The sequence below is a fragment of the Glycine soja genome, chromosome 7, assembly GCF_004193775.1.
Source record: "Glycine soja cultivar W05 chromosome 7, ASM419377v2, whole genome shotgun sequence".
In the NCBI taxonomy this organism is placed as follows: Eukaryota; Viridiplantae; Streptophyta; class Magnoliopsida; order Fabales; family Fabaceae; genus Glycine; species Glycine soja.
In genome coordinates this window covers 2,936,460-2,951,823 of record NC_041008.1, presented here as the reverse complement: position 1 = coordinate 2,951,823, position 15,364 = coordinate 2,936,460, and the positions used below count along the sequence as shown (strand labels likewise).

Genomic DNA, 15,364 nt, shown 5'->3' with positions numbered 1-15,364 from the left:
GTGACTAACTTTTTTCTAACTCAACATTACTCATTATGGAAGGGAGGGATTATTTTTAAAGAACATTCGTATTTATTTTTTAATTTTTAAGTTTAAGGTTACATTTTTTTCAATTATACCCTATTGATTATTTTTCACATTTTTATTATAAAACTAAATAGTGAATAATTGAAAAGTTTAAAGGAAACTGGTTACATATTGAATAGTGAATGGAGAAAACATTGGCCTGTGGTGGAAAGAGAAGAAATGAGACAATTTATTTTAGAGAGAGAAATATATGAAATTGAAATGAGTTAAACACTTTATTATATAGAGAAAGAGAAAGAAATTAACGACACTATGAAGAGATGAATACTTTATTGCATAAAAAGAAATCGATAAAGTGATGAAGGAAATTGCCAAAAATATAACAGGAAAAGGCTTTATAATTTCATTAAAAGAAATTACTGATTTCCTTGGTTGGAGTACATACTGCAAATGACTAATATATATAAACACAATAATATTTATCTACTATTCTCAACACATATACAACAATTAAACATGATTAAAAAATAAAAATAAATTTTTTTAGTATAAAATGTTGCAATGCCCTCAGTTTAGGCAGGAATAAATATTTTTAAGAAGAACCTAATGTTACTACTACATATATGTAATGATTAAATATATATGGTAAATAGTAGAAGTTTAACATTTATTAATATATTATATTTATCTACATTTCTTTACACATGTACATCAATTAATACATAATTAAAAAAAAACAAAAGGTAATATAGTATAGATACATTAAATTCATTAGAATTACTTTATATGTATATTAACAATTAAAAGTTCATACAATTTATTTATCATGAATTTAAAATAAAATTTATATATTATAAATATATTTTTACAAATTTTAATTATAATATAGTTATATATTTATTTGTTATAAATTCTAGTTATATAAAAAATTTAAAATACTAGTTTATATATGAAATTGTTTATTAACTTAATTTTTTTCATCGATTAAAAAACCGTTAACACGACCCTTACCAATTTTCACGGTCTCCTGAAGAATTTTCGAGAATCACTGCGTCAAATTTTAACTTTTAATAATAAAAAAAAGACGGGTACGTGAAGATTAGATATATGGATGTCTTTGTTATTACGTCTTTAACAAATTTTATTAAACAAAATGTCATAATTTTTTTCTGCAAAAATGTAGTAATAATTGTTACTCCCTTAAAAAAATCTAATAATTATTTAATGGAGTTTATATATTTTAATTAATTAATAATATGTTGAAAAGAATATTCTACCAACTAGGTTATAATAAGAGATATTTACATTGTAATAAATGCATCAAATTAAAGTATTCCAGTTTTTGAAATTTAAATATAAATTATTTTATTCTTTAATTTTATAAAATACTTATTTTAACTCTCGAGTCTTCATGCGAAAAATACTTTATTTTAATTATTTTTTACTTTAGTTTTTTATGTCATTCTATATTACAGTAACAAATATTAAAGTTAATAATATTTTATAAAATTAAGACTTAAATTTAAAATATATTTTCTAATTAAAATAGTACTATATAACATCAAAGATACTGTAATTGATTTATTTTTTATCCACAAGTGTTAATTTTATTAATTTGTTAGAAATATAAATATTAAATAAATTTCAACCCATGATTTCTTTTCTTTCTTCACAGTAGACCAACCTCATACTCTAGTATAAATTTGGATTTAAAGTTGCTTTTTTTATTTTGGGGAACTTTAGGATTTTAAGTTAAGAGATTAAGATTTAATTAAAAAATTTCTTAAAATTAAGGAGCGCGTGGATGGGTTAAGGACCGTGGAAGGAAAGCATTTAAGAGGAACACAGAAGTCTATGAGTAGGAGGCATCACAGTCTGATGTGAGGTTGAAACTTGCATTGCATTTACAGCACTCTTATTTCAACGTACCACAAAATGACAAAACTCTTTTGCACCTCTTCAAATTTTATTATTATTTTTTGAAACCTTTTTTAATCAGATTAAGATGTGATCACATTCATATCGTCATATGTCAATGTCACCATAAAAAAAATGGATTCTCTTATTTCATTCATAGTAGTACTTTTTTTTTTCTCTCTTTATTTATTAATGTTAGTGATAAGAACAATAATAATATTAAATTTTAATAATGGAGAATTGAGAAAGGTGGTTTTCTATGTGGAAGGTGTGTGGTGAGAGACTATACTTGAAGTTGAACTTGATTGACGTGTGTTAATGCAGAGAGAGATATTTCATTGTTGTTCAAAGTCTTTGGTGCACTTAAAAGAGACCAGATACAAGTGAAAGTGGATGATGAAGTGGAGGAGTATGAGACAATAGTGGAGTGGGGTACAACTTTCTGTTTCAGATTGAGAATTTCTTCTAAGCTTTTAAGTACATACATGTACATGCACAGCACAGCTTTTGGTTGGTATCAAAAATCCCATTTCTTGTTCCTCTTCACTTTACTGATTTTTCAAGGTCTATTTCTCTCTTTTTATTATTCTTTTTTTTCTTTTTATGTGCCCATCTTTTTTTTTTCTGGTGAAGAATTTTTTGTTTTTGAGAAAAAAAAATTACTTTGGAGTTTTGTGGTATGGTAGTGAATCTATAACAAGAGGGCTTCTTGTTGTAGGTAAGGCAGGCAGACTTGTATTTGCTGATGGTTGATACCTTACTGTTGTATTTGCCTATAACTTTGTTTCTTGTTTATGTGAATATTCTGGGAATTAACCATTTATGAATTGGAGCTTTCAAATTTGACATGCTTTTTATGATGTCAAAAGTCTTAAAAAGGGAAGAATTCCTTTTCATTCAACTCCTCTCTTTTCTTTTTCTCTTATCTTTTAATACCCCATATTTTTTATTTTTTATTTTCAATTTTTTAACGGTTCACATGCATTCTATCTGTCTATTCTGTTTTGTTGATTCAAGTTGTTTTTTGTTGGATTGCTTTGTAAAGGCTGTGAACTTGTAAATGATTCCTATACTCGTACTTTTCAAAGAAATTTATTAACTTTCTTATTATTGGCATGCGTTTATTGTTGAATGAAACCAACATTTGGTGCTCCCATTTCATTTCAAACTCATGCTTCCTGCTTTTGATGACGTACTGCATATTGTTCATTTGTTTGCATAAAAAGAAACACATGGCTTTCTATAGGCCAATCTAGGTGTCGTGTATAACACATGATAAGTTGATCTAAGATTTGAAAAGATTAACCAGTAATTTTTTCGAATCTCTATATCAAGTTCTTACAAGTATCTTATAGGAGCTTCTGCATGGCACTTCAGATTGTCTGATTTCTATGCTTTCTAGTCAGTTTACAGGAACATAATGTTTTTCTCTTTCATATATCTCTTTTCCAATACTGAACCGTGAGTTTATTTTCTGACTATACACATGCCACAAGCTGGCTTGTCTTATTTGTTTGTGCATGTATAAGTTAACATGTTCATTAATAGTTTGATATGTTTATATAATTTCAAAAACCCCAAATTCATGCGGTTGCTTTGCATATTATGGTTGCTATTAATAATTGCAACAGCAATCTGATAGGTAGATGCCCCTTTGGGAAATAGTTGCCGTTGATTGAGAAAAGGCTGTAGACCAATCCTGTTGTTGAAGGTAAGTGCGACTCTAAGCAAGCCTTGATCGATAGTAGAAAACAATGAAGAACTTATGTGAGAATGGCTCTGGTCCTACCCATTTAACATCTTATGCTCTTGGATGCTCATCATGGGGGACTTCCTCTGAATCTGATGTGCAACAATCATCCATGTCCAAAAGTTTGAGCTTGAAAATGAGTGTTCTGCCGCAACAATGCCATAAGACCAAACCATTGAGTTTTCAATATCAAGATCGAGATTCATCTTCAACTCAATCAACCGGTCAGTCTTATCCAGAAGTTGGTTCAGCACAATCAGGTATTTGTAATAAAATATTGTCTCTGTCTGTATATCTGACTGTGCTTGGTGCTTAATTTTTGTGTGTTTCTATATCTTTATATCTTTTCTATTGTGAAGCTGCTACTGGAGTACTCTGGAATGTTTATGGTAAAGAAAAAAAAAATGAAGTACAACAAATTTGTGATTATCATGACATTGTTAAGTGATATCTTACATTAGGCTGTGCATATAGGATAATAATGATAATATGATTGCCATACCTGTAATGACATTATTTTTTCTCTTCAATTGTTGGAATTGATTTTAGTCCTTGGGTTGATGAATATTATCTTTAGGTCAAATTTCAGTGCAGTGTAGCAATTCTTCTGCTAGTTCAACACACAACACAACTGGGGGAAAGAGTGTGGAAGGTGTCATCGGGTCAACTGTGGGGATTCAGGATTGTACCTTCCCTCCTTCACAACTGTGTTACAACCAATCACTTGTGAGTAGATAACTAGATATGTGATTGTGTCTTAGTGGACTGAGATTATTTGTAAATCTTTTTCTTATTATTTTACTTCTCAGGCTCATACTGCATTCCACTTTGCTGAGCCGTGCTTTAGTGGCCTACTAGCTGCTCCATTTGTGCCACAATCTAATGTAAGATAATAAAGTTTATTCATTTCTTTTTCCACTATTTTTGTATTTTTGTCAGCTTGTCTCCAGCATAGTGAGTTAGTTTTATCATAAAAACAAATTGCTAAAACAACTGTATGACTGACTCATGGCATCAGATTATGCTTTATCTGGGAAGTACTTTGTTCAGATCTGGTATAATGAGATTTTCACTTTGTAATTGCTCCATTTTGTGTGTTCTGACTAAGTTTGGTATAATGCTATTTTTTTCTTCTGATTTTGTTGAGAATAGCTTAGGCTTTGTTATGTCGGTGACTTAGAAATAGGGTAAAGGTCTTTATGGGAAAGCATGCTGTTCTTGTTATGTGTTGTTTTAATTTGATTGGAATAAATTCTGTGCAAAGCTTTCTGAGAGACTTTTGGATAGATGTTGCTAGAAGTAAATGCTATTGTGGTTGAATCCTGTTGATGCCGTTTTTTTCTTAATTTAATTGAATAGTTGAATAGTCTATAGTTCATACTCTCTCAAGATCTTCAATTTATACATCCTTGGGAATATTTTCTGTCAATCATCCATGCTTTATTAATTTTTACTATTTGTTGTGCTACTTATAGCTTGCCAACCTTACAGATTCTCTTAGTTTGTAAAGTATATTTTATGAAGAATCTTTTTATTTAGAAATGTTTCTTAGCTAACCATTGCTTTTATTATTCTTCCATTGCTTTTATTATTTATTAAAATTCTTTTCTTATGGTGGGGTACTTGTTTCTTATCTCAAGATATTCTTTATTATAAACTCAATAACCACAGATGCAATCTTTACAAGACAGCATGGTTATTCTTGCTAACCTTTATCCCTAGAAGTTGAGAAAAGAAATTGGGCTTTCTTTAGATAGGCTACTATTCAACCTTCAAGTATTTAGATTCTCGTATGACATGTTGGTTCTCTAATTTAATTAATGGCCTAAAGAATTTACATAATGCTTTGAAACTTCAAGTGAGTTGCACTTTTGTAACACCAAGACAAATTCTGTGTATTACTGTATTCTGAAACATATGCTATCAAAATCTGGCCAGATTCATCATGCTCAGCTACTAGGAATGACTCCTGCTCGAATTCCTCTGCCACTTGATCTTAGTGAGGAGCCCATGTATGTGAACGCAAAGCAGTACCATGCTATTCTGAGACGCAGGCAGTATCGTGCAAAACTGGAAGCACAGAACAAACTCATCAAAGAACGGAAAGTAAGTGCTTTTTTGTTTCCAAGAAATGCTAGCAATACTCTATTTAATACAGTTTTAGACACACTATTATTGATTGAAATTTATTCAAAAGTACAACATAAATTTTAATTTTTAACCAATAATAGTGTTAAAATGAATGTATTGCTAGCGCTCTTCTTTTGTTTCCTCTCCCCTCTAAGGTCAATTTCTCTTAACAACACTATCATCATTTTCTGCAGCCATATCTTCATGAGTCCCGCCATCTACATGCACTGAAGAGAGCTAGAGGTTCCGGTGGACGCTTTTTGAATGCCAAAAAGCTCCAAGAGTTGAAACTCACTTCAGCAAACCGTGGCCTAGATGTTTCTGGCTGTACTCAATTGAATCTGAGTGGAAATATGTCAGAATCAAAGGTTCAAGCAGTAGAAAACTTGAACTACAGAAATGGTGCTTCTACAACCACGTGTTCTGATGTCATTAGTACATCTAATAGTGATGATGTCTTCCAGCAACATGAGTCAGACTTTAGGTTATGTGGTTACCCTTCTCATATTGGAAGGAACATGCAGGGTTATTCCGCAGACATTGGTGGTGGTGGTGGTGGTGGAAATCAACACCGTCTATCAGTCCTTATGTGACAAACTTTTATGGCACACTAGCAAGTTATTCTTCAGCGCTCTGTTGGAGATCATAATTGCCTGTGTTCCATAGGGAAGTCATCCTTGGCTCATTTACATTATTATGTTTTTACTAATATGTTTATGTTAGTTGTTTTGGAACAAAGATATAGACCTTTGCTAGATTTCAATTTTCTTATATTGATGACTGAAATATTTGGGCAAAGTAGCACATTTAACTGACTAGTCACAAGCAATATTTCTTTTATGTTGATGTTACATTGGAAAATGTCTTTTTGAGAACTAAGGTTTTGGTTGTGGTGTATGTTTTATCTTTGTACACTGATGCTTTATTAATTTTGAGAGAAGTGCCTTGGCTGCTGTTGGTGTCTTTGCTAAAATCATTTGTGTTAGGTCTTTGTCGTTTTTTGCTTGGGCTTATATGGTTGATAAAGCCTCCACAACATTTTGGTGGTGGATAGGTGTTATGATAGAAGTTGCCACTTGTGTGAAGGTGCCAATATCAAAGCATCTTTTGCTTTGCTAAATATCACTTCTCAATTTTGCCTTGCTTCACTTCCATGCCAACCCTTCTTACCAACAATTTGATCAGTTGATTTTTTTTTAAAAAATATTTTAATATCTTATTAGAGAAATTGAGAGGTTCAAGAGTGGGTTACATTAAGATGCTAACTCGTTGACTGATACGAAAACTCACTTTAGGAGCGAGGATTGTATAGTATAGTTCTAAATTTTGTATGTCATATAATTAATGCTGTCTAGGGGATTGGAATTGAAAATAATTGAAAGAGTAAAATTTGTAAATTTTGTCTTCTCTTGTTGTGTTGATATGACATGCTGATATAAGAATAAAAATTAAGAGTAAAATTCATCAAAAAATAAAAAGTAGGGACAAGATAAAATTTGTCAAAAAGTGAAAAAATTGAGGGTAAAATTTGTTAAACTAGAAAAATTAAGTAAAAAATGTAATTATTTTAGCCCAATCGTTGTAATTAAGCCTTTTTTTTCTTTTAATCTTAATCGTCTAATTAAAAATTGTCACTTCCAACTGTGTATATTACATTGAATAATGATACAATGTTTTGTTCTAAACGACACCCAAATAATCAATTTTTTTTTGTTTTTTTAAGAATTTACTTATTATGTTCTATCTACAGCGTAAAAAATTTCACACGATTAATTAATTAAAAATAAATATTAAAATTATTTTTAAGATACTATTATAAAAATCAATAAACATGATATATGGAAACTATGATAGAATAACAATACATTTCAATTAATTTTTTTTTTTAGAATAACCACATTCTACATTTTGAGAAAATATTGGATTCCGACATTGTTATCACATGTCTAATATACACATAATGAAATTTAAGGTGATTTTTTTCCCGTGCACTTTTTATTTTTATTTTTATCTTAATTGTCTAATTAATTTTTTTTTACAGCCCTCGTCTAATTAAAAGTTGTTACGTCTAACTGTCTACCGTACATTGAATGCTAATATAGCAATCTAATTGTCTTTAATTTTGAAAGTTTTTGTTTTTAACCCTTCTCTTCATCATATAAATGAATCTTAATTAATTTAAAGTTCAATAAGAAGATAAATAAAATTTAATCAATAATTTTTTAAGTAAAAAAATTGAACTTAAATATTATTGATAATTTTGTTAAAAGTTGAATTGTTATGTATTATTAGTGTAAACAATTTACACAGCCAAACAATTAGAAATGATTGTAGAAATGATTTTTTTTAAATAGCTAATCCATAAACTTATTATATATGTAATGTAATATGTTTCTTTAAAAGAAAATGTAATGTAATACGTAATTAAATGACATAATATTTCAATTAAATTTCTTATTAATTAAATAACCACCTTATAAATTTTGTAAGAAGATAGGATTGTGAGATTGTTATCACATGTCTAATATAGTGCCAAAAGAAATTGATGATGAAGTTTCACATATATTATGGTGATTTTTTTCCTTGTGCACAACCCTTTCTATCCTAACCGTCTTATTGAAAGCTATAACATCTAATGCTTTATGTTACATTGTGTATCAATATAATGTTTAGTGTGTACTAATAAAGGTTGGTCTTTTTATAAAAAAATGGATTCATATTATGCAAGGATGAGATTCAATTTTAGTTGTCTATGTGAGAATCTTGTTTAAGCACTTTTATAAGAATTTAATGAGTCTTGTTATTTGTCTTAATGCTGGTAAGCCTTGTGAATCAAACTCACATAATGTCTATTTTTGTATTTTTAAGAATTTAATTGTCATGCACTGTCTTCATAAAAAAAATTCACTCAATCAATTAAAAATAATTATTAGAATAACTTTCAAAATAATTATCATAAATATAAATAACCTTACTATATATAATAATTTGAAATATATTATCCGTGTATTTCAATTGAATTGTCTTCTTTTTTTAATGAAATAACCATCTTTAGATTTCTAAAAAAACAAAAGGATTGTGTCATTGTTATCACGTATCTAATCTAATAGTATATAACAACAAAAGAAAATAAAAATGAAGTTTCACATATTTATGATGATTTTTTTCCTTGTGTCCAACCGAAAACTTTTCTCCTTTTGTGGTAGAAAATCTGATTACTGTTTATTTGAGTAAAACAATAAATTTTATTATTACAATTCTATTTTGAGTGTTTGAAAAACATTTTATAAATGATTAGATTTTTCACTACAAAAGATTTCAATAAAAAATTTGACATGGATTTTTCAACATTGATATTATAACATAAAAGTAATTTGGGTATAATTATGCAATGGTGAAAAAAGTGTGATAAGAATAAGATTAAGAAATAACTACCAACTATCCTATGCATTATTCAGCAAAATTAAAACTTAAGTAAAACTTTGAAAATATAAATATAAATTATTTAAAACTGTAAAATAATAAATACATGATTAACTTAAGCAAATAAAAATAATAATGATAAGTTATTAACATTTTTGTTGAACAACATTTATGTTTAATAATAGTAACTTGATGAATTTATTAATTTTTTATATTTTTAAAGATTAAATTTTAAATTTTAATCTTTTAGGAAAAAGTAATTCGATTTATCTAATAAAAAAAGAAGAAATAAAAAGGAAGAGTATTTTCGCTGTTGTTGTTGTTGTGCATTTTGCACTTTGCAAAAATTTGGTTGCAGAGGCAGAGAGGAGGCAACACCACACCACACCGCACCACTCTCTACACTCTCACTCTGCAACACTCAAATCTCGTTTCCACCTAAACGACTTCGTTTTGCGTTCTTTTCCCTTCTTCTGATTTAGGTTTCAGAGGGAAAAGGAGCAGCGATGGACTCACGCACGTATAATCCTCGCACCGTCGAAGAGGTTTTTAGGGATTTCAAGGGCCGAAGAGCTGGTCTCATCAAAGCCCTAACCACTGGTAAATCGTTTCTCTTTTTTTCTTCTTCTTCTTTTTGTGAAATAATTTTCAATTTCTGTGTTTTAAACCCGTTTTTCTAGTCAAGTAATGTGCTTTCCATGCAAATTTCGTGATTTTTGGTTTTAGTTTTCGGTTTTACTTAATGGGTCCGTGAAAATTTTCATGTGGGTTTTAGCTTCGTGTACGCATCGCTGTTATTGTCGTTGACGCATGACCAGTGTTGGCGAGAAGTTTCAGTTTTAAAATGTTTAGATCTTTTTACAGTTTTTTGAACTTCAATTTGGGGTGAAAATTTTCGGTTTTGTGTGCCATGTGCAAATTTTGATTTTTTTTTTGAATATTTTTTTTGAAGATTGCGTTGAAGCTAGCTTCCGTGTGAATGGGTTTGATTTTCAAACTTTGTATGAATTGTTTTCAGTGGTTAATTTTTCATTTGATTTGATTTGTGGGATAATTAATGGCTTTCTTACTGGCATTGTAATGTGGTTTGAGGAAGAGGCTTTGAAACTACCATAGTGGTTGTGTGTGTGATTTATGAGTGTTGTTTGATTTGTGCTTTGCAAGCAATTTGCACGTGTTTCTTCCTTTCAATGTGCTTAACTCGGGTTTGCTTAGCACATTATGTGAGGGTTTTGTGATATTTTTGTCGGTTTCTTTTATTTTCCTGATTATTTGGCTTTGTTTGTTTACTGTTTTCAAAAACAGTTTTTGTGTTTTATAAAATTGTTCGTCTCCTGAGCACATTTGAAAGTTTCTGTCCCTTGAGCACATTTCTGTTTTCTAAAGTTTTCCCCTGAGCACGTGAAGAAAATAGAAGAGGATGAGAAAACTTCTAACTGCTTTTGGTTTTGGAAACAACTTTCAAATCTTTTTGCATATTGGATGAGAAATAGATTGTTGAGTACTGTGAAATTGTTTTAAAAACCAGTTTTTAAAACAAAAAAGTTGAGAAGAAAATCAAACAGGCCCTTAATATCTATATTCGTTTTCAACGCTTGAATGTGACATTCTGCCTTCTGTATTTGTTTATCTTTTACAATTTATATGTATGAAGGTTTTGAAAGCTTTTTGATACTGATGGGCTTTTTGTTCTTGGCAATGCTGTTGCAGATGTTGAAGATTTTTACAACCAATGTGATCCTGGTTAGTTATACTTTCTTTTCATGTAGTCTTTGTGTGCCTCAACATTTGTGTTTTTGAATAGTCAATTGGCTTTTAACTTATTGTAAGGATGAATGTGAAAATTAACAAATAAATAATCGTTCTGTTGATTTACTATGATGTTTGAAGGATTTTGTGCTCTGAATGTTGGTCTAACTATTATTGTTTTTGGGGTTTTTACTTGGTTCCTTGAGTATTTTACTTGTTCTTACATTTAATATATATAATGCAGTCAATTTATGTGAGGGTATCATTTTAAAACTCTCTTCCAAGTTACCTGTTCTGAGGTGGAAGGGGGTTGTATTCCATGTGATAATCAATGTGGCCATATCATTTCAGTACTTGTTGCCTTCCATGATTTAATGTAATTGCAAAATAGTTTTCAAGCATGTTCTAAAGTTTGGATATAGTATACAAAAATGCAATGACAGAATGACCATAGGGATTGACATGATGCAATGTTTTTCCTATAAAGTCTGTGAGTGGTTATTTCATTATTGAAATGTGGTAATCAAATCTGGTTTTTGACTGAACTTAAGGGGAATGCATTTACATTGTCAACTTGTCATGCTCATATCACTGTCAATGTCATTCTCCTATAAACATTATTGTATGCAGAGTTAGGTTTAAATTAAATTGAATGCCTGGTGCTTCTCAGTCTCTTGGTGGTATTTCCTTGGAAACATATATATTATTTTTCAGCTCTTTTAACTGTGAAGAAAAATACTACAGAGAAAGGATTAAGAATTATTTTAGGGATTGAAAGGCTTCGTGTTTATTTTAGATATTATATTTGGTGCTTGTGTTTTATAAATCAATTCCCTTCATTCTTTCAGAGAAAGAGAATTTGTGCTTGTATGGCTTTCCCAGTGAGCAGTGGGAAGTAAATTTACCTGCTGAAGAAGTACCACCAGAGCTTCCTGAGCCCGTGCTGGGCATTAACTTTGCTAGGGATGGCATGCAAGAAAAAGACTGGCTATCTTTAGTTGCTGTTCATAGTGATGCATGGTTACTTGCTATTGCATTCTATTTTGGAGCCAGATTTGGGTTTGATAAAGCTGACAGGTATTTCGTACACTGAACATACTTCTTATTTGAAGTTAACTTAAGTTGGTGGAAAATCACAAAGCAGTTGAATCCTGCTTGTCTGATTTATCCATCTCATTGGTTTAGTTCTTTTCTTCACGTGTCTCATTCACTCATGATTTGAATATGTAATGCAGGAAACGGCTTTTCAACATGATCAATGAACTGCCAACAATATTTGAAGTTGTTACTGGTGCAGCAAAGAAGCAAGTTAAGGAGAAGTCTTCAGTTTCAAACCACAGTGGCAGCAAGTCTAAGTCCAGCTCTAAGGCAGTAATAATATCTTCTCACTCCTGTGCATGACATATAAATATATTTATTGATTTCCAACGTTTTGTGTTCCTTACATGTATAAATGATCTATTTGGATTTTGGACTCATAACTACCACCCTCATTCCTGTAAGAAATGGGGAGATGAAAAGGGCGTTAAAGTATCTGAACTCTGAGCATGCTATTATGGTTTTGTAATAGTTGTTTTGAATTCTAATCTATATTTTGGGAATTTCATTGCCTGAATTTCTGGATGTGGTAGTGGTACAACATTGATGTTTTCAAAGTCTGTTGAAGTCATGGTTTAAATGGAATGGCATTGTAACTGTAGTTCTGTAAATCTATGGCAATCTGGCTCATATTATGCATGGTGTCAATGTGTCATCATATTGTGGTTCTTTTTTACTCAGCTAGTATGCTTTCTCATCTTAATTGTTGTCTTGTGCAGCAGCGAGCTTCGGAATCTCAGGCTAGACAGCCAAAGCCATTGCAATCAAAAGAAGAGGATGAAGAACTGGACGATCAAGATGACGATGAACATGGAGAGACCTTGTGTGGGGCATGTGGTGAACATTATGGCACTGATGAATTCTGGATTTGTTGTGACATCTGTGAGAAGTGGTTCCATGGTAAATGCGTGAAGATCACCCCTGCTAGGGCAGAGCATATCAAGCAATACAAGTGCCCATCATGCAGTAACAAGAGAGCTCGCCCCTGATTGACATGAGCCAAGTTCCATCATTGACAGTCATTGTTGGACTCTTTGCTGATCGTGTTATTTTGCTTTTCTTCCTAGATGTTGCAGTTAATGGATAGTTTCTGTTTGACTTGTGTAGGTTTCTTTTCTAGTCTGTAGGATTCTGCTGTGTTGGTTTCTTTAGTGTCAGCTGCAATTCAGTTGATGCCTTCTTGGATTTGATCAATTTTTAGTTTATGCATTGTTGACTTGGGAAAGTGAAGTCTTTTCCTTAATGTCACTCTAAAACTAGGTTAATTAAACACAAATTTATTTGAAATGGATGTCTAGTTATGTCATTGTTGCTAGTTTGCTACCCCTCCCCCAAAACTGAAGGTGAAGTCTTTTCCTGGTCAGCCATTTGGCATGCATCTAAAAGCTGGAGACGTACATTCTCGTGCTAGAGAATATGTACACACCATTATTGGGTTGGGGTTTACGCTGATGTCGTGCTTATTATAGCGCGTTTAGCAAGTTTTAGCGAGTTTGGGTTTCATATCTTACAAAGTTTGGTGATGTTGAAATCACGAGTCCATGTCCTTTTACGATTCCTGCGTAAATTGATTATGCGTTGGGTTGCTTGAGTAGTTCATGTGAGACCACGGGACAAAGGATTAATGCTCACGAGACCAGCATTATCGAAAATGTGAAGGATTCAAGTTAAATAGAAATTCAAGTTTTTACAAACACACTCTTAAGTCAGCACTGAATTTTGTATGTGACAATTATTGTTTGGTATTAATTGGCAGTTATTGTTTACTGTTAATAGACTGCGATGGTATTATTAGGCAGTTGTTTTCTACACGTGACAATCATTGATTAATGGCTAAATGAATATTTTATTTTTTTATATTTAATTTAATCTTTTATCTTTTAAAAAGTTTAATTTGCTCTTTTATCTCAGTTTTATTTTTCATCTTTTTAAAAAATTTATTTGATTTTTTTTTATTTACTTTGATTTTTTATCTAATTTTTTTTATTCAGTATGACCATTCAATCTATTTAAGATTAAATTTGTTAATCATTTAAAAATAAATTTTTTTGTTTAATTTTTTTTCCTCTACTTCACTTTTATATAAAAAAAATTATTTTTAAATGATTAATAATATTAATCTTAAATAGATTGAAGGATTAAACTAATTAAACTTTTTTTTGAAAACAAAGATCAAACTAAAAAAAATAAAAATAGAAGAGAAAATAGATCATTTTATGTTGTTTAATATATATGGTTAATATATATGGTGTTGAGGGGGTTAAGTCAAGGAAGACATAAAAGTAGTTTTTATCGGTCTCAGTTGAAGGAGGATACTCCTCCTAAGGGAGAAAACTTGTATTTATGGATGTTACTCGAATCTTGCCTATAAACCAAATTAAATTACTAATAGTATCATTCAGTATTTTGTGTATTTAAATTTAAATTCTTAAGTCCAACACATTAGGCTTATTTGATATAGATACAAAACAATTAAATTACTAAAAGACAAAATCTACAATGATGAAAACATTTATAACAAAGGATTGACTTGATTCTGTTGAATGTTTCGGTGCATTAAACAGCTCATCGACCTCTTAATTGCCCCCCATAAGATTGCATCTACCCTACACATCCAAGAAAGGATTGGTTTTTTTGGTGTACAGTAATGGAATTCAAATTTAAGATCTCACATATACTATTCAAACTCTTCCATCGCTACGTCGACTCAACCCTTAGTATGTCTGCACTAGAAAATACCAGTTTGAGGAAATGAATAATTTTTTATTTTATTTTGTGGCCTAATAAGTAATTGGACACTATTTATTTACATCACAATACTACCAGCACATCGATCTATCTTCATGCACACTCCCTGAATTAGTTGTTACAGAAATTTGGAGGTACCTAAGAATTCATCTCAAGTTGAGCATGAATATCATTATTCTATAAATACTAGGATCTGCTGGCAAAAAGTCTGAAACTATGTGCTCATAACCCAAGAAAAAGAAAATTCACAATATGCTGTTAAGAAATATGAAATAATTAAACACTTCCCAAATAAAATTATATACAATATGTTAAATGATATAAAAATTTAAATCCAAAGAAGCACATAATACATAATCATGATACCTATTTTAACTTTCTTCTTGTGTGCACGATGAAAAAGTTGCAAGTATACACAAGTAAATCCAAGCTCAAATATTTGTTTTCTGTCATACTAAAGTATCACCGATTATTTCATGCTACATAAACCTCAAGCAGTCTTTAACATATGTAGAATTTTGT

At 30.5% G+C, this 15,364-nt stretch overlaps 2 protein-coding genes across 10 annotated transcripts; both read left to right on the top strand.

Moving 5' to 3' along the window:
* The first annotated feature begins 2,159 nt into the window (after nt 1-2,159).
* Nucleotides 2,160-6,797, top strand: LOC114418151 (nuclear transcription factor Y subunit A-3-like). 6 transcript variants are annotated; one of them, XM_028383343.1, is made up of 6 exons: nt 2,160-2,454; nt 3,576-3,954; nt 4,272-4,420; nt 4,504-4,578; nt 5,633-5,800; nt 6,019-6,797. In XM_028383343.1, exons 2-6 carry the CDS (start codon nt 3,699-3,701, stop codon nt 6,415-6,417), a joined length of 1,047 nt encoding a protein of 348 aa, XP_028239144.1. In that variant the 5' UTR covers nt 2,160-2,454; nt 3,576-3,698; the 3' UTR covers nt 6,418-6,797. The 6 variants fall into 6 exon arrangements, with proteins under 6 accessions (XP_028239144.1, XP_028239148.1, XP_028239147.1 ...); XM_028383347.1 differs by having other exon boundaries at nt 2,180-2,454; nt 4,284-4,420; XM_028383346.1 differs by having other exon boundaries at nt 2,180-2,508; nt 4,284-4,420.
* A 2,753-nt stretch (nt 6,798-9,550) lies between these two features.
* Nucleotides 9,551-13,400, top strand: LOC114418152 (PHD finger protein ALFIN-LIKE 4-like). 4 transcript variants are annotated; one of them, XM_028383351.1, is made up of 5 exons: nt 9,551-9,847; nt 10,958-10,990; nt 11,845-12,073; nt 12,232-12,364; nt 12,817-13,400. In XM_028383351.1, exons 1-5 carry the CDS (start codon nt 9,754-9,756, stop codon nt 13,081-13,083), a joined length of 756 nt encoding a protein of 251 aa, XP_028239152.1. In that variant the 5' UTR covers nt 9,551-9,753; the 3' UTR covers nt 13,084-13,400. The 4 variants fall into 4 exon arrangements, with proteins under 4 accessions (XP_028239152.1, XP_028239150.1, XP_028239151.1 ...); XM_028383349.1 differs by having other exon boundaries at nt 12,814-13,400; XM_028383350.1 differs by having other exon boundaries at nt 12,232-12,367.
* The last annotated feature ends 1,964 nt before the right edge of the window (nt 13,401-15,364 follow it).